A 23,217-nucleotide genomic window follows, 5' to 3' on the forward strand; every position below is an offset into this window, starting at 1 on the left:
AAATACCTAAATACCTATCCATACATCAATTTAGCACATAATATTTCTGCTAAATATTTTCTTTAAACGGGCCCCTTTTTTTATTTTGTTTCATTTCTTTGAACCTAAATTTCCATTGCGATTTTGGCGTAGTTATCAAAGATGCCCATGAGACCTGCTTTGCACTCAAATCCACTTTTTCCAATTCATCTTTTCCTAATGAGTTGTTGATATCATTTTCCATACACCAACGATTGGATGGCTCATCAAAATCTCTTCAACTCAAGTCAGCTAGCCAATCATATCTTAGCTTTAATGACCTCCAAAAAATAAAAATCCCAAGCAGCATTTCTCAACATGTTACCGCTAATACTTTGGCATTTTAGTACATTGGCTCCTCCCCTTTCCCCCTCCCCCGCAACCCAACTAGCCAGAAGCAGACAAGTCGGCAAATAAATCATTAGTGGCTGCCCTATGCAGCTGGATATTAATTATCCTGTGATCGTCGCTCATTTGCACGTTGTACTGAAAATGTCACGGCCGAGATGAATTGGAAAACAAGGATGAGGAAAAAAAAATGCAGGGGAGGAAAAAAAAAAATGAAGCCCATCAAATTGTAGCCTTTATGTCGCAAAATGTCACCCGAAATGACGTATTGTTTCGGCCTTGCTGTCTCAATGGAAAACTGTGAAAAGTTGCAGAGAATAATGTGCTTTTATTTTCACCTTTTGATGTTTAAGTGTATAAAAACATATTTTGGAGCGGGGAAAATAAATGTATTTCTCTTGTATAGCCTTTAAGGTCCCCAGAATATATAAAAAAATAGTAGTCATTGATCATACAGGTTTAATAGTCTTCTTTTATCATTGCCATAATGGTAAAAAATAAAAATATGGGAAAAAAATCAATTGAGACTACTAAAAATTTGGTGGAATGTTTTTATTGCAGAATTTTTGAGGAATTGATAAAAAATTATTGGCAATTTGGCATGAATTTTTGTGTTGTTGACCATATTTTGCGGATATTTTTGACCCATTGGGTCATTTGTTTTGTAGTAGTATATTATATGTATATATATTGATAAAATTATTGTTTTTTTAAGTTGTAGACGACCTTTTTGGGAAGTTTTTGCTAAATTATTTCAGGGGTTGGTTATCATTAACTAGCTAGTACAAGGATCATTTTGATATATTTGATTGTGGTAGTGCTTTTTCAGATTGTATTTTGGGTGAATTTTATGTCGTTGTATTTAAAATTTCACGTTTTTTTTTGCAGGAGATTGTAACTTTGCCAAGCCGTTAGCAGCATGCGGCTACAGCCAAGGCAGAGAAGACGACCTGGACTGGGAGCAGGTCAATGGCCGAGACAAGACATCCTCCGATCCATGGATGCCTTCAGGTAGGAATGATAGATTACTTTGGTCCATTTCTTTAAACTGAAAACCTTGGTAAGAAAAAATAATTGTGTAAATATTTCATCTGTGGTTATACGAATTGCGTGACTGGGACGTTTGGTCGACCGGACGTTTGGTCGCCCAGACGTTTGGTCGACCGGACGTTTGGTCGACTGGACGTTTGGTCGCCCGGACGTTTGGTCGCCCGGACAAATATAATTTTGAGAGCAGTAGAGATTTAGATAATAAACTATCATGAATATAATTTGGAGAGATAATTTCAACAGTAAACTATGTCATGTTGTCAAACGTCTGGCGACCAAACGTCCGAGTACCATGTAATTGGTGTACACAAAATGTTGCACTCATGTAATGGGTTTTGAATCAAAATTGGACCATAGTTTTTTTCTGAAAGCTCTTTTTTTGGCAAATCAAGATGAAAAGAACCAAAAAAAGCCACTTTTTACGGTAGATTATTCATTTCAAAATAAGATTTTGCTGCTCGTCCGTCTTTTTTTTTTAACAGTAAAATTGTACAAACAAAAAAATACTTTTTCTCATACTGGCACTATATTTTAAAGTCATTTCAAAATGTAATACAACAAAAAAAATTAGTTTTTGGGCCAATTGCAAGTAGTTCTTTGCATTAGAAGACGATGCCCAGTTTGTTTATACAATAGAAGCCATTTTAAATAGATATATATTTTTTTAAAAATAGTTTTCCGCTTGGATGCCACGTTGATGCCTTCCATTAGCACGACTCCCACTCACCTGAACAGACAGGGATAACAATCTCTTCCAAGAGGTCATTTTTTTGCGGAGGTTTGTAAGTATGGGTTAAGAGCCAGCCGCCAATCGGAGGTGAGATAGATAGATGGCTTTCGGAGTCATCTCAACACATTTAGAGCGTAAAACAATTTCAGCTTTCAGACGCCACGCATTTCTCAATCCATTTCCAAGTGGTCAAAAATGGGGGGGGGGGGGGGCAGTTTGAAGGCTGCAATTTGATGTGACAGGTTAAGAGCTGCGAAATGGAGAAAAATGTGCAACATGCTAATCACGCCGCAATAGCAAAAAGACAAAAAAGGACAAATGCAATTGGAAGGGTCGTTTGTTAGAAACCTTTTTCCAAGATGTTATCGTCAAAGGTCGGGATTTTAAATGAAAAGGGATGATTAGACTACGGATTGTTTGCAATTCTTTGGGTTTGTTTTTGTAAAGATGCTGATGGGGGTTATTGTCAGACAATTGGATTCGAGCTGGTTGGTTGAGAACAGCCATAAAGGTCTTGGGTATTCAAAGTATTGTCTCCATTTTGTTTTTTGCGGAAATTTCTAACTTTTCCACTGTGTATGCTCATATTTTTGTTGCAAATACTGCATATTTTAGTAGTGTAGGAAGAGTCCAATGCAATTAAAGAAAATCGTGTTTCAACACATTGATGGGGAAGTACAAAGTAACCATGTAAAGAAATTATATCAAAATATTCTTTAGAGAATCCATGTCTAAAGAAACATTTTTTTTATATAAATGGGCTAAAAGAACTGGACTAAAAGCCCTGAATATTCAGTTTTTTTATGGATCTAAAACGATGTTTATTTGAGATTTTTTTAAAATATATTTTTAGAGTTTACAAAATGATTTTTGAACTAAAAACACAGAAAAAAATGGATTAAAAATGACATTTATTGATTTAAAAGGGGGAAATCAAGAAATGTAATATACATCTATATTCTTCATTTTAATTTGATCCTAAAACAAAAAGTCAGCACTCCTGATTTACTTTCCCGGACCGCAAAAAAATGATGCGGCGGGCCAGATTTAGCCCCCGGGCCTCCACTTTGAGACCATGGCGTAAAATGTTCAATTTACTGTCATAATGCTTCACTTTAAGTCAGTCTATTTTGTTAACTACAACTTAATAACCCACCATATAGTAAAAGAAACATCATGTAATACTCTATATATACTCATGTAATACTTTGTAATACTTTTGAAAGTCTGTTACCCCAAAATGTCCCTCAACTTTGGAAATTGCATCAATAAAAACAAATCACTTGTTATTTGAGTGATTGTAACAAAATCCAGATAAAATAAAATCTTATATACTTAAACCATATCCCAACATTAATATTGTACTTATATGATCGTTAAAACTAAAAAGTAGGCATACGTGGTGTTAATTGGTGGGGCAGATTTCCGCTCTGACCTTTTACCTCCCCCGGTGCACCTTCCTTTTCATCAAAAAAAGTGGAAAAGACAAGCCATTTCTCTTTGACATTTGGCTGCACATAACAAAATGGAGGTCTACTTAAAATTAGCCAAGGAAACGACTAATTGAGTTCGCCACTAAGGGGAGGCCCGGCACGTTTGGAGGCTTTCCGCCATCGCCGCCCAGGAAAATAACATCCATCATGGCCGGCTTTGTTAGAACATGAAAACTTTGTGCTTCCATTAGTGCCATTCCTCAGGTGTCTGGCAGTGTCTGTGCATTTTAAATAGAAAAAAAAACATGGCCTCCCAAGCACTACAATGCCTTTCTAATTAATTCCAGCAAGCGTGAGTGAGGCTGATGGAAAGGCTCACATAATTAAAATTGATCGGCTTATTATAATTTCAAATATCACTGTGGGGAACCGGAATGGCTGTTTCAAATGGAGACGATTGGCTGGACATGAAGCAGACTTGAGAATTTTTTTGTTCAATAACTGGTTTATACATCTGGTTACTTGGATTTTTTTGTTCTTTATTAAGGGTGGAAAATTTGGGGGATTTATTAATGTCAATTACATTTTGTGTGGGTTGAAGAATTTTTGATGGAATACTTGGATATATTTTTTTTAAATTTTGATTAAAATAATTGGCTAAAAAGCCCCCAAATATTTTTTGGCAGATTTAAAACAATTATTTTTTAAGTATTTTTTTTTAATGGATGGCTTTTAATCATTTGTTTTTTTATTTGAAAAGGAAATTAAATGATTTTTTTTAAATTATGTTGAATTTAAAGTGGCAAACAATTTTTTTGGGGGGATTTTACTAAATGTTTTTTGAACTAATAACATGAAAAGAAGTTGGAAGTATTGATTTTAAAAGGGGAAAATCAGGAAATATCAAATATAAATCTATTATCTAAAACTAATAATTGACTTTCTCAGGCCCCACAAAAAAACAAAAAAAAATGACCGCTCTTTTCCCCCAAAAATTAAAGATTAATCCTTTATTTAAATAAGAGTTTCAATATTCACCGAATTATTATTTTTTTTAGATGTCATATTTCAAACATGGTTGTTATCAGACTTTTCAAGAGGTTTCTTATGGACCGTTTTGGTTAAAAAAAACAACCCAAAAAATGATCCTTATTATCATGTGTGTCCCTATTCAAAAAGGCTACATTTCCGAAACAAAAAGACCCAACGAGGACACTCCATTTGCCAGATATTTAGAGCAAAACAATAAGTCATTAAGCCTTTCTATTGTGACCAGTGTAATACAGCAACCCTAATTAATCTCACTTTGAGACCCTTCAGCCATCTTTTTTTTGTGTTGTTGTTGCTGTGATTCACTGCAATGAGCCCCCAGGGGAGGGGGGCACGCTGGGCAGAGTCGGCTGGCACGTTTCCTTCAAAAGTAAAGAGATCAAATAAAAGGCAGGGTGCTATTAAGAAGCGTGGTAGAAGCGGCTGAGACAGCCTATAGATGCCCAAGCGTGTCATTGGAGCTGCGCCCGCCCGCCCGGGCGGGCATAAATAAGGACACTTCTTGCCATTCACGTCTGGCAAATAGAAAGACAACACATGGATGGAGGCAACCATAGGCAAGGGATGGGAATTACCTATTGTGCTTCATTTATTATGGGACTTGGATTCATGCAGATTCATGGACGTGGCCATTTTTTATTTTTGGGGTATTTTTTGGGGTATTTAAAAAAATTTTTTACAAGAAATTATGAAAGCAAAAAATCTTGTTTAATTGTAGGTTTTCAATTAACTATAGTTGAATATATATATATATATTTTCAATGTATATGTGTGTATATATGTGTGTATATGTATAAATGTGTATATATGTGTATATATATGTATATATAGATAGGTGTATCTATATATGTATATATATGTATTTATATGTATATATATGTATATGTGTAATATACATGTATATGTATGCATATATGTATATATATGTATGCATATATGTATATATATGTATATGTGTAATATACATGTATATGTATGCATATATGTATACACATGTATATATGTTTATATGTATACATATGTATATATATATATATATGTAGATATATAGATATATATATGCACTTTGAAAATAAAGTAGTGAAGATGGGGAAGGGCACTCTGAATTGAATCAGAATTCAAATCACATCAGCTGAAGATCAGGTTTGCTGCTATGGGAGGGAGGCAAGGGGGTTGGGGGATTGGGGGGGTGTCATCAGGTTTCCCCAAATAAGATGATTCCTTTTAGAGCCATTCACAAGTTTGTGTGAGTCCCACCGCAGAGTTGGCAAGGTTAAGGAGAAAGCCCATTATACGATTAGAGGACCAAACGGAACATCAAATCATGTCATCTCCATGCATTTGCCGATGAATTCCCCAGTGGGGACGCACGCAAACTCTTTGTGCATGTTTGGAAGGAGCAAACTGGATTTTCACAAACAGGATTATGACAGCAGCACATGGTCATATTTCACAATTGCCCATTTCAACTTTAGTATGGTGGCTAATGACACCAACTCATTAGTCCAGGGGGCGGGGTCAGAGCAAAATACGATACATATAAAAAAGTGCATCCGTTAACAGTACATATGAAACATAAACAGAAACAAAGGACTAAAGTACTATTAACATACTCATCATTAAAGTCAAAAGTATAAAGTACATTGTTTGGACAACGTCGGCGGGCCGGATTAAAAAACCTAGTGGGCCGTATGTCGCCCGCGGGCCGTATTTTGCCCATATCAGCCCTAGAATTAGAATTCACCTTGCCAGGACATGACTTTTCATATTTTTACATGACTTATTAATGTTATTTTCACCGGGAAAACTATCAAGTTTGTATTGTATTGCCCACCACAATTTGAACAATTATTATATTTTAGTGTAAACTAACGTAAAAGAACTTGTCACAGCTGCTTTTTAAAATCATAGCTTGCCGCAACTACGTTTGGCTACGGCACCCTTTGTTGCGAATGGGATGCTAACATCTCAGCTGGCGTTTTTGACATCAGCACAAAAAAAAAAAAATGGATGGGTGGTCCTGATTGACGGTTTGAGGTGAGCACGTCCACTGGCTTTTTCCAGCAGACCGTTTTTCATGTTAGTCCACATTTGGTAACCCGAGCCGAAAGCTTTTTTGATTGGTGACACTGAAAAGGGCCCCGTCTTCATTGACATTTCCCGAGTGGCAAACGTGCTTTTCTACCGCCGCGACCCTTTTGGAATTTTATGAGCAAATGAGACCTGGAGGCATTTGGGGTTTAAAGAGCGCCCCCACTCATTTTCATTCAGCACCTACCCACCACTACCACTACACCGCCACCACTACACCACCACCACCACCACCATCCACTACCGCTGCACACATAATGATTTTCTCCAAGTTCAAGACCTGAGCGCAGGAGAAATAATGAGCTCTCATCATTATTGCAAATTCTATCTTCTGCTCAGAGCGTCACTAACCTCAAAATTTATCCCAATACTTTCATACAGTACATTTTGATCATTGCAGTTTACATTTTTTTTGTTCAATTTTAATATAAATGAGGAAAAATGATAGATTATAATGCTGCTCACTTTGGATTTTCTGAATATAAAATAATTGATATTTGATACTGATGTATTGATATAGAGTTTGAAAATCTGGACAAGATGGACACAAAATTCAACCAAAAAATGTCAAAAACGGGGTTTTCATACTATATATTTTTATCATTTCCGTTAATTTTTTTGTTCAATTGTAGTATGAATGATGAAAAATTATCGATTATAATGCTGCTCACTGTTAGAAACCAAAAAATAAACCAAAACTGTATGTGTAAATGTAATAAAGATAATGAATCACATCTCCACTTGAATATGAGATATAATTAATCACATTTAGAAACTGGATAACACTGAGATGCTCATTTTTTTTATCTCATTAAGATAAATTGGTATTTTGATATGTTGATTCAAACTTCATTTGAAAATAATTGATATTTGACACTGATGTATTGATATAGAGTTGAAAAATCTTGACGAAATGGACACAAAATTCAACCAAAAATGTCAAAAACAGTCAAAAACAGGGTTTTGCTAGAAATAGATCTTTGAAAGTACATCATAATATCTATTCAATACATCGCTCAAATATATCTGTGCAAAAAAATCATACAAAAAGTATTATCATTCTTTTGTGAGCAAATTCATCCAAAAAACTACGTTCACCACTTTCCGTTTATTCAAAAACAGGGTTTTGCAAGAAATACATTTTTGAACCTACATCATAATATCTATTCAACACATCGCTCAAATATATCTGTGTATAAAAATCATACAAAAAAAGTATTATCATTCTTTTGTGAGCAAATTCATCCAAAACTCGGTTCACCACTTTAAGTTTATTAAATAAAAAACCTCTTTCAACTTGAAAGCCAAATGTATCTCTTGTGTCGCTCTCATGTGGAGCAGGGACACCATTTTTTTTCATCTAATTCATTTTTTATAGCCTTGCCCCGCGTGTTTTGCGGCTCGTCATTGTAATGAAAGGTGAAGGTGGCCTACATTTTGTAATAATAAGAAATAGGATTTTTTTTCCCGGGATCCAATTGAAGGCGACGGGAGAGCTTCCTCCATTTTTAATTGATCTCCATCACGCCAGCATTAATGGGGGAATCTTTTCTTAAAAGTAGAGCCGCGTTACTGCATTAGCACAACGTTAACATCTTGTCATTATCATTCACTTGTCTTCCTTCATTCGTTAATTAGCCGGTGGCGTTTACAGTGGCTTCTACACATATTGTGTGAGGTCATCAAGTGCGGAAGAGTGTATGGAAATTGGTGACAATGGGGAAGGTGCTACCAAGGCCGGTAATTGACAGATAGAACTGCATATGTGTGTGTGTGGGTGGGTGTGTGTGTGGATATGTTTTCTTTCAATTTCAGGCTTGCTGGCCACCTCTTGATTGCTAATTTGCTGTCAGTAATGATACACTGTGACTTCTTCGCACAGTCTTGTGAAGAGGCTTGCTTTAAAAATGAAGTATCCAAGTTTAGTTTGGTATCGTAGAAACTTTCAGGTGGAAGCTTAGGATAGCTTCTTTTCATTTGAGAATAATGATTTCATATAATATATCTTAATATCTAAGAGAGATAGTATAATATCTGTTTAATATCTAAGTACTGTTTAATATCTAAGTACTTTTTAATATCCAAGTACATTTGACCAGCGACCAAACGTCCGGGCGACCAAAGGTCCGGGCGACCAAAGGTCCGGGCGACCAAAGGTCCGGGCGACCAAAGGTCCGGGCGACCAAAGGTCCGGGCGACCAAAGGTCCGGGCGACCAAAGGTCCGGGCGACCAAAGGTCCGGGCGACCAAAGGTCCGGGCGACCAAAGGTCCGGGCGACCAAAGGTCCGGGCGACCAAAGGTCCGGGCGACCAAACATCCTAGGCGACCAAACGTCCGGGCGACCAAACGTCCGGGCGACCAAAAGTCCGGTCACGCACTGTTGTGGTATAGTATACCCCTTTTAAAAATGAATGTATTCAAAACCAGTGTTGAATTTCACTATTTGTTTGGACATGACTATGACGTCCATTTTTCAAATGCTCAGTTTACAGTGAAGATGGCTTCTGTGATATTTGTCTCTAATTACCAAAACAAAAGGGGCTTTGCTGCTGCGTAGGACGTTCAAAACCCCCAAAAACCCCCACGCGACCGGATCCCAAAATCAAAAATTCATCAAGTCTTCCCGAGGTGTTGAAGGCTTGCCTCGCGACAGATGGCCGAGAGTTATTAGTGAAACATCAAACCACTGTCACTTCAGGCGTCACCTAAAACCACCTAAAATCCGCCCTTGTTGGAATTCGGCTTCCTGTTTCAGGAATTAAGGATGAATGAATGAATGCGAGTCACGATGGAACAAATGAGGTTTTTGGTCTCAAAATGGTTAGCTAGCATCCAGATTAGGGGTGGGCAAACTTTTGAGCCCGGGGGCCACATTGACTTTTAAAATTTGACAACACAAGATACGATACAAATAAAAAAGTGCATCCGTTAACAGTACATATGAAACATAAACAGAATAAAGGACTAAAATATTAACATACTCATCATTAAAGTCAAAAGTATAAGTTATCTTGGGAAAGAATTTTTTTTTTAAAAATTAAAAAATTTGGACAACGTCAGCCACCTTGGGAAAAAATTGAAAAATAATGCACAACGTCGGCGGGCCGGATTAAAAAGCCTAACGGGCCGTTTGTGGCCCGCGGGCCGTAGTTTGCCCACATCTGGTCTAGATCCAAGCTTTCCATTCCCAACCATATTTGGATGTAACCGTAGTGACTAAAATTCAGATGAAACACTCCTAAAAATCTTACTTTCAGTTTCATCTTCAAAATAATGGTCATATATAAAATAATGCTCTACATTGAGCGGTATTACCACTGAATAAAGGATTATCTTATCGTTGTAGTTTTAAATTAAAGCCATAATTACTAAAAGCTAGTGTATAAGTCTGTAGAGACATCCCAAGAACGGAGTGCTTTAATGAGAAAATGCTCTTATCTACTGATAAATTGACGTCTTGGGCTATTACCATTAATAACAATACACAACAAGCCGACCCAAAAAGATGGACGATATTTTCGCAAGGGACCGTTTTTCCTTTTTTTGAGAAAATAGGATGAATTGATGGGAAATCAATAGGTTTTCCTTCCTTGAAGCTTTTATTGCTGGGCTTGATATTAAAATGTAAACTAATGCTACTGCTGTGGTGCCAATAAAAGTGAAGTGAGAAGTATTACACTTGGAAAGTAATAGGACGGTACATTCGTTTTTGTGTCATGTTGTTTGCCATTTTGTGTGTAGCCGGGCTTATTTGTTCAGTCATTGAGTCGATGGTGCACCGCTTGTCTTGTTTCCAACTTTGGATAACGAGCTAAATGTTGGGTGGTCCGGTGAGGGAAGACAATCTGTCATGTTTAGATGACTAAGAGTAGAGAGAAGGCCCAGATTATATTAAGTAGACAATGCACACAGTATATATAAATGCTTCATATGTAAATAGGAAACGTTATGTAAATAGGAAACGTCTATGTAATGTTTTGGCCCGAATTTAAGACGACCCCCACTTTTTTAGTCTCATTGCAATGTAAAAAAAAATCATCGTCTTATATTCGGGCTCATTTCTTTTCATTGTATTGCCCTGGTGGCAGTACTATGGTTAAACATGGTAATATTGTCAAATTAGTTGACTGTGTAGGGCACATGTGTCAAAGTGGCGGTCCGGGGGCTAAATCTGGTCCGCCGCATCATTTTGTGCGGCCCAAGAAAGTCAATCATGAGTGATTTTCTGTTTTAGGATCAAAATGAAGGATTAAAATGAAGAGTATAGATGTATATAAAATTTCCTGATTTTCCCCCTTTTAAATCAATAATTGTCATTTTTTTAATCCATTTTTCTGTGTTTTTAGTTCAATAATCATTTTGTAAAATCAAAAATTATATATAAAAAAGCAAAAATAAACATTGTTTTAGATCTATAAAAAAACAGAATATTCAGGGATTTTAATCCAGTTCTTTTAATCCATTTATAAAATTAAAAATCTAAATATTATATCTGTTTTAGCCCGAATATAAGACGACCCCCACTTTTTTAGTCTTATTGCAAAGCAAAAAAACATTGTCTTATAATCAGACTCATTTCTTTTCAACCGGAGTAGTCTTGACAGACATTGCCTTGTTAGCAGTACTATGGTCAAACATTGTAGTACTGTCAAAATAATTGCCTACGTAGGACATCCTCTGGAAATCAGTGCTTTCCACCCCTAATAAAATTCCACATGTTGTCATCCTATTGTGTTCCACGTCACAGGTTCCACTTTCATGATGGTCAACACCTCAGGACGCTTTTCCGGTCAAAAAGCCCAACTCCTAACGCCACAACTCCGCGAGAACGACACCCACTGCGTCATCTTCCATTACTACATCGGCGGGCGGGACAACAGCCACCCCGGTCATCTAAACGTCTACATCAAGGAAAACAACAGCCCTATGGGAACACCCGTATGGAACGTATCTACCCCGGCATCTCGCTCTTGGGGTCAAGTGGAGCTAGCCGTTAGCACCTACTGGCCCAACTTCTACCAGGTCAGAAAAAAACAAAGTTTTCTCTTATTTTTGTTGTTTTTTTTTTCCATCTGTGATGAATAACTAGATGAGATATTGCACAGTGTTTTTTTGTGTGTCGGCGCCATAGTCATTAAAGGCTTTTAACAAGGCCAAGCTAGACGCAATGCTTCTTTTGATAAGCCCCAAACAATGGCATCCCATTGAAAACACCTTGTATTGATTCCTGAGACTACCTCAGTATCCATGGTAATCTGTTCACTGGCTCCTCCATCTCCAAGCCCATTTCGGAAACTCATTTTCACTTACCGGTCGGTCGGTCGGTCGGTGCGCACCACCGCCGGCCGGCCGAGGGTGATTTCACACTCGCTTTCCTATTAGTCTTTGCCTGAGCTTTTTCACCCAGTCTACCAAATGTTAATTGATGCACAGAGACCCCTTTCACCTCCAGAAGGGGCGCGGTGGGCTGAATTATTTCGTTATTGCAGGCGTCGGAAAGGAAGAGGTGCTAGAGTAGGTTTTTAAAATGTATTTTTAACTACAGTCATTTCTTGAGATACGAGCTTAATGCATACCAGGCCTGAGCTTGTATTTACTCGTATATCAAATCAATGTATCGGCCACCTGCCTGTCTAGTATGCTCGTATCTCAAAATTTGCTCAGAATTTTACTCGTGTCTCAAAATTTGCTCGGAATTTTTACTCTTATCTCAAATTTTTTTCTGAACTTTTACTCTTATCTCAAAATGTGCTCGGGATTTTACTCGTATCTCAAAATTGGCTTGGAATTTTACTTGTATGTCAAAAATTGCTTGGGATTTTACTCGTATCTCAAAATTTGCTCGGAATATTTACTCGTATCTCGAAATTAGCTCAGGATTTTACTCGTATCTCAAAATTTGCTTGGAATTTTACTCGTATCTCAAAATTTGCTCGGAATTTTACTCGTATCTCAAAATGGGCTCAGGATTTTACTCTTAACTCAAACGTATGATTTTTATTAATTTGATTCATTTTCCTACACTTTAAAACATTTTTTTTTCAGTGAAGAATCGCTTCTACTGAAGTAGGGTGACGACTTCTTAATTGAAATATAGTAATTATCCTAATAACTTCAAATGAAAGCTTTTATTAAAGACCCACTAACCCAATTTAAACTATTTATAGACCAAACCACCCAAAAATAACCTGCTTACTTGCAATTTTGCATGTTAGAATGACAAGTCAAATGACCTCTATACAACCCACAAAAAACCCATGAAACTCTTGCTAATTAACAACACCACACTAATTATAGGTATCTTTAATTGCCTGGTAACCTGGTAATTGTCAAAGGGAAGCCATCTGATTCTTAATTATTTTTTAATTACCTCCAATGTTTTTTAACCATTCATTCCATGAAGGACTTTTTAGTGGGGTCATTCCTAAAGATGGCCATCTTTTTAATTTGAAACCACCAGACGGGCCAGATCCGGCCCACGGGCCGTATGTTTGACACCACTGCTCTAAGCTGTGCATAATTGCGCACTACTCCCGTCTTCTTTGCGCAGCAGCAATCATATGATGCGCAGTAAATAAAATCCAAACTTCCTTTTTTATTCATTTTTTTCAAATTTTTTCATTTTATTTTTATTTTTTTACTCCTTTCCCCATGATGGCGCCGTTTACACCACATCCAATGGCTGTAGCTCTGTCCACTCTTATGTTTTTCATGTTTTACAGCATGTTTTACATGAAAAATTACGAGTGAACATTGCATTTCTGGGCGTATATTGTTTTTTTAAAATGATAAATAACAATAATACACAATCATCCATCTTGATCTCAATACGGGAGAGCTTATGGCGGCTCTAATCAATCCTACTGTAATGTACTACTTAGCTCCGTCCCTCGGGCAGAGGGTCGAAACAACGGTGTTGGCCAGTTGCCCATCCCCTTGACAAATGAGGAGGCTCAACTTTTTTAGCAGTGACGCCGTCCCTCTACCAGGTCAGGTCCAATTATAGCGGGGGCGCTATCATCGACGCTAGAATCAATTATATGGCCGCTATTAAGATGGGCTCACGGATGTCTGTTGAGCAAACAATAGGATTTCAATTAGGTGAGCAGGTCTAGTTCATTTGTCTTCAAGTACTCAGCCTTTTCATTTCCTTGAAATTAGCCCGTAATGAGGCCATCATGGACGGCCCTAGAAATTCGCTTTCATATTTGCCGCCGTATTAATAATTAGGCGCTACTGTCTGAAGGCATTCGGCTTCCCCGGTGACAACGGGAATTATCTGTCCTACACTGCATTTAGAAGCTACAATAGGAATGTGAGATACAGGCGAAAAGCTAAAGTAAAGCATTTCACTGTGACATTGCAATGCATATGTTTGCACCAATGGGTTGTTGGTATGCAGGACTGTGGAACATTTGGTTGTTGTTATGTTTTTTTTGTCACCTGTAAGTTTATGTATCAGAACGGGGTCACCGTTTCCAATGCAACAACGTTGCGTACTTGGTTTTAGAGTTTTTGTTTAAGAAGAAGGAGAAGAGTGTGTTTGTCTCCGGAGCAACACTCGACTTAGTAACTGAGATAATGCGTCAGTAAGAAGATACCACAATGACTTGTTGTTGTTGTTGTTGTTGTTCAGTTGGGAAGACAAAGGTGCAATTGAAAAGACAGACATGAGTAACAACACAAAACTAAATTGTACCTGAACTAACCATTGAATATACCACTTAAAAATGACAAAATATAGATTTTAATTTATTAGATTTTTTTTTTTTTTGCTAGCCAACTCATGACCATTTATTTTTCAACAAGCTATCGTTCAAAAACCAGAGTTGATTCATTTACTATTAAAAGAAGAGAATTTGGACAATTTTTGGACCGTAATAATTGTCTCAAAACAATTAATTTATTATCAAAATAGTCGCCAAACATTTTCCTGTTTTTGACGATTTCTCGATTAATCGTGCAGTTGCAATTTTTTTTGCTAGCCAACTAATGATGACTTATTTTTCAACAAGCTATCATTCAAAAACCAGACTGAATTCGATTTATAATTATAAGAAGAGAATTTGGACAATTTTTGGACCGTAATAATTGTCTCAAAACAATGAATCGATCATCAAAATAGTAGCCAAACATTTTCCCTGTTTTTGATGATTTCTCGATTAATCGTGGCAGGCTTAATTAGAGCTACAATTTTTTTTGGGAGCCAACTTATGACCACTTATTTTTCAACAACCACCGTTCAAAAACCAGAGTTGATTCATTTACAATTCAAAGAAGAGCATTTTGACAATTCTGAACCATAATAATGTCTCAAAACAATGAATCGATCATCAAAAATTTGCCAAACATTTTCCTGTTTTTGATTATTTCTCAATTAATCATGGCAGCCCTAATCCACGTTTCCCCTATCCTTCCAACTCATGACTTCAATGGCCAAATGGTCGCAAATCTAAACAATAAAATAGCAAAAATATAATGCCCTTATCTCCCAATGCACATCACTGTAGACGAATCACAAAAATAATTACATTTTCTTTCCTTGTAAGCACTCAGGTGGCGTCTGTTGTTTTTATGGCCTGGTCTTATGAGTTCCTTCTGATCCCCCAGATTGTTTTTGAAGCCGTAACCTCCGGCCAACGCGGGATGCTGGCCATCAAAGACGTCCTGGTTCAAGGCCACCAGTGCAGTAAGTTTTACCTTCTTTTTTTTTCCCCACAACGCTCCGTCATAAAACTTCATCAAAAAGTCATTGTCCTTTGCATGACACCCTTCCAAATACACACTGTTGTTCTTTTCAAGGCCCACTCGTCAAACAAAGGGCAGCGGGGAAGCGTTTTTTGTCCATTGCGCCTTCGGGATTTACGAGCAAGTCAACCACTTGGGATGTCGGAGTCGGATATTGTAGCGCGTAGAATGAGAAACAAATACCGTCTTCATTCTCTCATCTCACAAGGATCCTTTGGCAAAGTAGTTGGTCTCTCAGGCTTTCAAATTCCTGTTCGTGTTAGCGGAGATCTACTCGCATTTTTAGGACGTTTTCGCTGTAGATTTTAAGCATGGACTGTAAAGAATGATTCATTTTGTGCTTCTGAGTCCTGTAGGTCCACATGACGTCCTAAAATGGGTCAAAATACTGTATTTTCATGTCTATATGGCGCACTTAAAAGTCTTAAATTTTCTACAAAATAGACAGGGCGCCTTATAATCCAGTGTGCTTTAAATATGGAAAAAAATGTGTCATTCATTGAGGGTGCGCCTTATAATGCAGTGCGCCTTTATATTTGTGAAAATACCCGCATTTTCACGACTATAAGGTGCACATAAAAGTCTTGCATTTTCTACAAAATAGACCGGGCGATTTATAATCCAGTGCGCCTTATATTTGGAAAAAAACTAAAATGTGTCATTCATTGAGGGTGCGCCTTATAATGCAGTGCGCCTTTATATTCGTGAAAATACCCGCATTTTCAAGACTATAAGGTGCACATAAAAGTCTTAAATTTTCTACAAAATAGACAAGGCACCTTATAATCCAGTGTGCTTTAAATATGGAAAAAAATGTGTCATTCATTGAGGGTGCGCCTTATAATGCAGTGCGCCTTATAGTCGTGGAAAATACCCGTATTTTCACGACTATAGGGCGCACTTAAGTCCTAAATTTTCTCCAAAATAGACAGTGCACCTTATAATACAGTGCGCCTTATATATGGAAAAATGCCGTTGATTGAGGGTGCGCCTTATAATGCGGTGCACCTTATAGTTGTGAAAATACGGTAATCTGACCTCCTTTCCCCAGTCCCAAATTGAAGAAATTTATACAAAAATGATTAAATGCGCACATTATAGTATCCCAGAATAAACAAAACAATTCAAATAAAAATAAATTACCTTAATTTAAACACCCCTTAGGGCAAGAAAAAAACATGACAAAACCCACAAAATCCGGTTTTGCGGCGCCCTTACCAAAAAAATTCAAGTATACATGTTACAAAGTGCCTGTCTTTTACGTCTCCATAAATTTGATTTCCCAGAACTCTCAACCCCGGACCTACTAACTCTGTGTGAAAGAGTCTAGCGTTTGAAAACCCCCGTCTTCCACTTATAGGTTTTCACACTTTGATCTTAGAGTCTGGATCAATAACTTGCACGGGTTTCCATCCATCGATTTGGACTTTGCGTTGGCCTTCATACAGTCGTAGCCAGTCTCATGCTCTGATTGTTAAATGCTAATGACTGGCTAACCGTTTGAAAGCAGCCCGATTCTTACAAATGTTGTGTCAATACGATAGATTGGCGCTAGGATACGTGTTGCATCTGAGATGATCGGCAATGCCTTTTGCGACTTTGTGATCAATGTTTAAACGGGAGCTGGGAATGCTCCAAGTAGGATCGATGATGTTCTCGGTGCTAGCCATTAGCGCTCTCTGAGTGATAGGTAACACTAGCTAAAGCCTTTATTTTCTAATTAGAACACCATCAGGAATATCCATGGCAAAGGTGTGCTTATGTTGGAACTCGTTCTTGTCATTAAATGAACGAGGAGTTGGAAATTTGCAGTTTTTTTGGTGGAAAGTAGGTTGATTTCATTGAAAGATTCTGTAAAATATAGTTTTAGATCTAGATGGGAAATGTACAAGTGGAAGTGTTTGAGATGAAAGTGATAAAATTAGTTTTTTTTTACTGAGTCTTTAGAGATTAGGTTGTGTTTCAAATCAAGGTCGCATGGTGATATTGCCCTATTTTTTTCCTGGCGCTCATCAAAAATGTTCCACATAAGTTGTCTGGGAATTTGTAATTCATCCGGGTCATTTCATTCTCTCAGCTTTCAATGAGTCGCACTTGGATAGTTCTTCTTCTTCTTGTCTTAGTTCTTTCCTTCCCTTCTACTCTTATTACTACCAGATAACATATTTTTTTCAACAGAACATCGCTCATGATCCCCAGAAATGCTTCTTTCGGAGCACCTCAGTTTCGCCCCACTGCTAAAACACCGTAATCGGACGTTTGGTCGCCCGGACGGTTGGTCGCCCGGACGGTTGGTCGCCCGGACGGTTGGTCGCCCGGACGTTTGGTCGCCGGTCAAATGTACTTGGATATTTAACAGTAATTGGATATTAAACAGTACTTGGATATTGAACAGTACTTGGATATTAAACAGTACTTAGATATTAAACAATACTTGGATATTAAGCAGTACTTGGATATTATACCACTTGGATATTAAACAGTACTTGGATATTAAACAGTACTTCGAAATTAAACAGTACTTGGATATTAAACAGTACTTGTATATTATACAGAACTTGGATATTATACAGTACTTGTATATTATACAGTACTTGGATATTATACAGTACTTGGATATTATACAGTACTTGTGATAGGTTTAAACAGTACTTGGATATTAAACAGTACTTAGATATTAAATGCTCTCTCTTAGACCAAAAGGGACAAAAAGACCTGCGACCAGAAGACCGGGGACCAAAAGACCAGCGAGCAAATGTCCGAGCACCCACGTAAGGGTCTGCATTTTGACCCTTGTATTCCAAACCGAGCCTTTCCACTCACATAAAGCACACAACCATAAAAGTCCATAAGAAAAGACTTTTATAAGTGTGCTATCATTGAGTCTGTATACGTAATCGACAGTGCAATCAGTAGCTGAACGGCCTCTTGTGTCCGATTTGGGAGATTTAGGTAACCGTCGTTTAAGATATTTGAGCCTTAGGCATTGTGAAGTTGCATATATTAAAGACAAAGCGGGGCTGGGCGTCCATTCTCTGCCATTTCGGGTTGACTAACATTTGCAAGGAAACTACATTTCATGAGAATTGAGGCAAAAGTTTATCGAAAACAAACAATTGTCGAAAATTAAGCAATGATTTGACCACAAAACTGCAAATTTGGTCTAAATGCTCCTATTTTTGATCTAATATCATTGTTTCTTTTGTTTCTCCACAGTGAACACGCCACACTTTCTGACAATAAAGGGAGTCGAGGTCAACGCCGGACAAACTGCGTCATTTCACTGCACTGTGAATGGTCGCAAGCGGGATAATTTCCACCTCTGGCTTCAGGTGAGCCTTTTCTAAATGTTCCTCCATGTTAGCCTCGTGTTACCTTCTTTCAAGGTGCTCTCACATTTTTTTCCTGGCCTTGCGTCACTTTGTTTTGGTCTTTTATTCCAACTGTCCTTGTCTTGGTCTTCGAGCTGTCTCAAATTGTTCACTCTCACTTATGTTCCTCTTGACTCTGACACATTGCCTCTACCTTAGTTTGTCTTTTCACCCTTTTGTACCTTAGTTTGTCTTTTCTCCGTAATTATTTCTTATGGGTCTTGTCATTTTATTCCTCATTTTGTCCTGCATTGTCTTTTTCTTCCTTTGTCTTATGTTACTTTGTCCTCTTTCAGGATCTGTTCTTTGTCTTGATTCAGTCTGGAAATGTTTTGGTGTTTAGCGGGTTTCACATTGCAATCATCTTCGTCTTTACTTGGTCTAACATTTTGCAAAGTACTTCATCTGAACTTGCTTAAGTCTCACATTGTCCTGGTTTTAATTTAGTGACACTTGACCTATAACTTGGTCTCGATTTAGTCACACTTGTCCTATGACCTGGTCTTAATTTAGTGACACTTGACCTATTACTTGGTCTTAATTTATTTCCAGTTGACCTATGACCTGGTCATAATTTATTCGCACTTGACCTATGACTTGGTCATATGATTTAGTCACACTTGACCTATGACTTTGTCTTAATTTAGTCAAACTTTACCTATGACTTGGTCTTAGTTTAGTGACACTTGACCTAAGACTTGGTCTTCCTTTAGTCAGACTTGACCTATGAATTGGTCTTGTTTCAGTGACAATTGTCCCCGGACTTGGTCATAATTTATTCACACTTGACCTATTACTTGGTCTTCATTTAGTCCTATTTGACCTATGACTTGGTCTTAGTTTAGTCAGACTTGACCTATAACCTAAGTCTTAATTTAGTCATAATTGAACTATTACTTGGTCTTAATTTAGTCACATTTGACCTATAACTTGGTTTTAGTTTAGTCAGACTTGACCTATAACCTATGTCTTAATTTAGTCAGAATTGAACTATTACTTGGTCTTAATTTATTACTTGGTCTTAATTTAGTCACATTTGACCTATAACTTGGTCTTCCTTTAGTCAGACTTGACCTATGAATTGGTCTTAATTCAGTGACACTTGTCCCAGGACTTGGTTATAATTTAGTCCCATTTGACCTATGACTTGGTCTTAGTTTAGTCAGACTTGACCTATAACCTATGTCTTAATTTAGTCATAATTGAACTATTACTTGGTCTTAATTTAGTCACATTTGACCTATAACTTGGTCTTAGTTTAGTCAAACTTGCCCTATGACTTGGTCTTAATTTATTCACTCTTGACCTATGACTTGGTCTTAATTCTTTAACACTTGCCCTATGACTTGGTCTTCGTTTAGTCAGACTTGCCCTATGACTTGGTCTTTTCTTCCTATGATCTGTATTGCAACAAAGCCCCAGAGATTCCATTTTTCTTCCCTCCATCTTGCAATAGTCCAATTTTCAAGCTGTGACATTCACACACGGCTTCAGTGCGTCCTAGGTGTAACCCGTTGGCTTGGCAGGAAGGGGATTACAGGTGTCAGCTCAGCGGCATATGCTCTTAACCCATATAGACGTCAGCTCTGTGGAGAGTGCCTTCTATATCCGTCACACAGTAGCCTGTGCTCGACCTTGATCCGAGTGACAAAGGTAGTGCATCTGGCAACCCGAGACTTTTCAGCCAACAACACTATTGGCCAGTGTACAGTTTCCCTTGCCCACTACTTCATCATTTTCACAAATATGTCCTCATTAGCACCCGAACAGCAATACAAACATTAGCCAAACTCCGCCCACTGATAAGAAATGAGCCTGATTATAAGACGATGTTTTTTTACATTGCAAAAAGACTAAAAAGTGGGAGTCGTCTTATATTCAGGCAAAAATAGTATGCAGACGTTTGCTATTTGCATATGAAGCATTTATTTTTAATTATTTTTCATTTAAAAGCATTTTTTGTGTGTTTTTGTGTTGAACAGGGAATGGGTGGACGCCAGGCCCCGATGAAGGCTACTAAACCTTGGAATAACCGCCGTTTCATTGGCACTTTTGACGTGGAAAATACGACCACAGGCGACTCGGGCCGCTACCGCTGTATCGTCCACTCGGACAAAGGGGTCGGAGTGTCGAACTATGGGGAGCTGACTATAAGACGTGAGTGCAGTCAATATATTTAAAGTGAAAACTACATGGAAATTGTTCTTATGACATGATTGTTAAGAATAAGGCTTTTGGGACCCTGGTATTTGGTAAACAAGTTTCTCGGTAGCCATTTTTGGGACAATGAGGTGGATTTTCACATTTTTATGAACTTTAAATAGCAGGAAAAAATAGCGAAAAGTGAGGTCGGGATAATCGAAGAAAGATTTCCATGTTTTAAATCAATAATTGTCATTTTTTAATCATTTTTTCTGTTTTTAGGTCAAAAATTATTTGGTAAAATCTAGAATTATATATAAAAAATCTCTATTAAACATTGTTTTAGATTCATAAAAAAACGGAATATTCAGGGCTTTTAATCCAGTTATTTTAATCCATTTATTAAAAAATATATAAATATTATATCTAAAATAGTCCCGCCCACATGAAGTCGAGTTGACTTTCTGTTTTAGTATCAAATTAAAATGATGAGTATAGATGTATATTAAATATTTTTGATTTTCCCCCTTTTAAATCAATCAATGCCATTTTTTTAATCCATTTTTCTGTGGTTTTAGTTCAAAAATCATTTTGTAAAATCTAAAAATCTATTTCAAAAAAAGCTAAAATAAACAATGTTATATATTTATAAAAACGGAATATTCCGGGCTTTTAATCCAGTCCTTTAAATCCATTTATAAAAGAAAATCTATATATAATATCTAGATTCATTTTTACGTCACTTGGGTGCTCCTCTTAGCAGATCCGACCTTCATACAAAGTCAACTGCCGACAAACAGAAAGCAAAATATGCACAAGTAAACACACTCTTAGGCGCTTTAAAACCCCCCTCCACCCAGATTTAACTTTTGAAAATATATTTTAATGGGGGATTCGTTATCTGGAGCCCTTTTCTATCAAATAAGGGCCGTCCTTGACTGAGCATAATGGCCTCCTTTAAAGGATGACAAAGGCAAGCGGCAGGCGGGTTTACAGTAGCCTCACTCATGTTTGACTCCTGCAGTCATTTGATATGAATTTATGGAGTGCTCGCTCTGTGGCTGCAAGGCCTCACTTTCCTTATAGCACCCCCCCCCCCCCCACACCCCCCTATAGTTGTCTAGTAATGGCCTCCTATATTTCTTCACCTCAATCTTCTCCGTGTGCTCTCAATTGAATTTACTGCCTTGATTTTTTTTCTTTTTTTCCCCGCTACCCTTCTTTCTTTCTTTCTTCCTTTCTTTTTTTTGTCTCCAAGCCTTATGTGATTGATAGGTTTAATCCTGCTGCTGCAGATCGAGCTCTGTCAATCACGCTAGAACGGACATAACAGAGTAAGGGGTGGGGGGGAGGGGGGTAGATAAGGTCTAATAACCCACATAAGCCTTCCACGTTTAGAATTTTGTTTAAAGATGTTAACCTGCTGTAAGATTGGAGGAGAATATGGTACAAAACTCTTATTCAATAGGGAGGATTTGTATAATACAAAGCATTGATTTGAGAGAATTTAGAGGATTTTTTTGAGTGAAATTGACTGTCAGTTATTTGGCAGAATTCTATATATTGTGTGATTAATTATTCAGATTTTTTTCCTTGTTATTCCGCACAAATTAATTATTCAGATGAGAATTTAGAGGTTTTTGGGCAAAATTGACCGTCAAGTTTTTGGCAGAATTCCATATATTGTGTGATTAATTATTCAATTTTTTTCTTTTTTGTTATGTCAGACAAATTAATTATTCAGATTATTTTTTTGCGTTATTTCACACAAATTATTTATTCAGATCAGAATTTAGAGGATATTTTGGGGCAATATTGACCATCAGTATTTTTGGCAGAATTACATGTATTGTGTGATTAATTATTCCATTTTTTTCTTTTTTGTTATTTCATAGTAATGAATTATTAATATTTTTTGGTTATTTCACACATTAATTATTCAGATGAGAATTTAGGGGATTTTTGGGCAAAATTTACCATCAGTATTTTGGCAGAATTCCATTTATTGTGTGATTATTCCAATAATAATCACACACATTAATAATGCAGATTTTTTTGTTATTTCACATTATTTTTTTCTGCTTTTTGTGTTATTTAACACAAATTAATTATTCAGATGATATCTTAGAGGATTTTTGGGCAAAAATGACCATCAGTGTTATTTATCCCTCATTTTAACGACAAAAGATGATACGGATGTTTTGCTAAACAAATTAAAATCATATTCCTTGCCAT

At 37.2% G+C, this 23,217-nt stretch overlaps 1 protein-coding gene across 1 annotated transcript in view; it reads left to right on the plus strand.

Moving 5' to 3' along the window:
* LOC144201507 (receptor-type tyrosine-protein phosphatase mu) overlaps positions 1–23,217 on the plus strand; it is a 135,022-nt gene that overhangs the window by 31,275 nt on the left and 80,530 nt on the right. The window contains exons 2-6 of the mRNA XM_077724209.1: positions 1,255–1,377; positions 11,469–11,743; positions 15,332–15,410; positions 18,686–18,801; positions 20,823–20,997. Coding sequence (XP_077580335.1) covers positions 1,255–1,377; positions 11,469–11,743; positions 15,332–15,410; positions 18,686–18,801; positions 20,823–20,997 — 768 coding nt within the window. The remainder of the gene's footprint in view (positions 1–1,254; positions 1,378–11,468; positions 11,744–15,331; positions 15,411–18,685; positions 18,802–20,822; positions 20,998–23,217) is intronic.

Source organism: Stigmatopora nigra, chromosome 9 (genome assembly GCF_051989575.1).
Source record: "Stigmatopora nigra isolate UIUO_SnigA chromosome 9, RoL_Snig_1.1, whole genome shotgun sequence".
NCBI lineage: Eukaryota > Metazoa > Chordata > Actinopteri > Syngnathiformes > Syngnathidae > Stigmatopora > Stigmatopora nigra.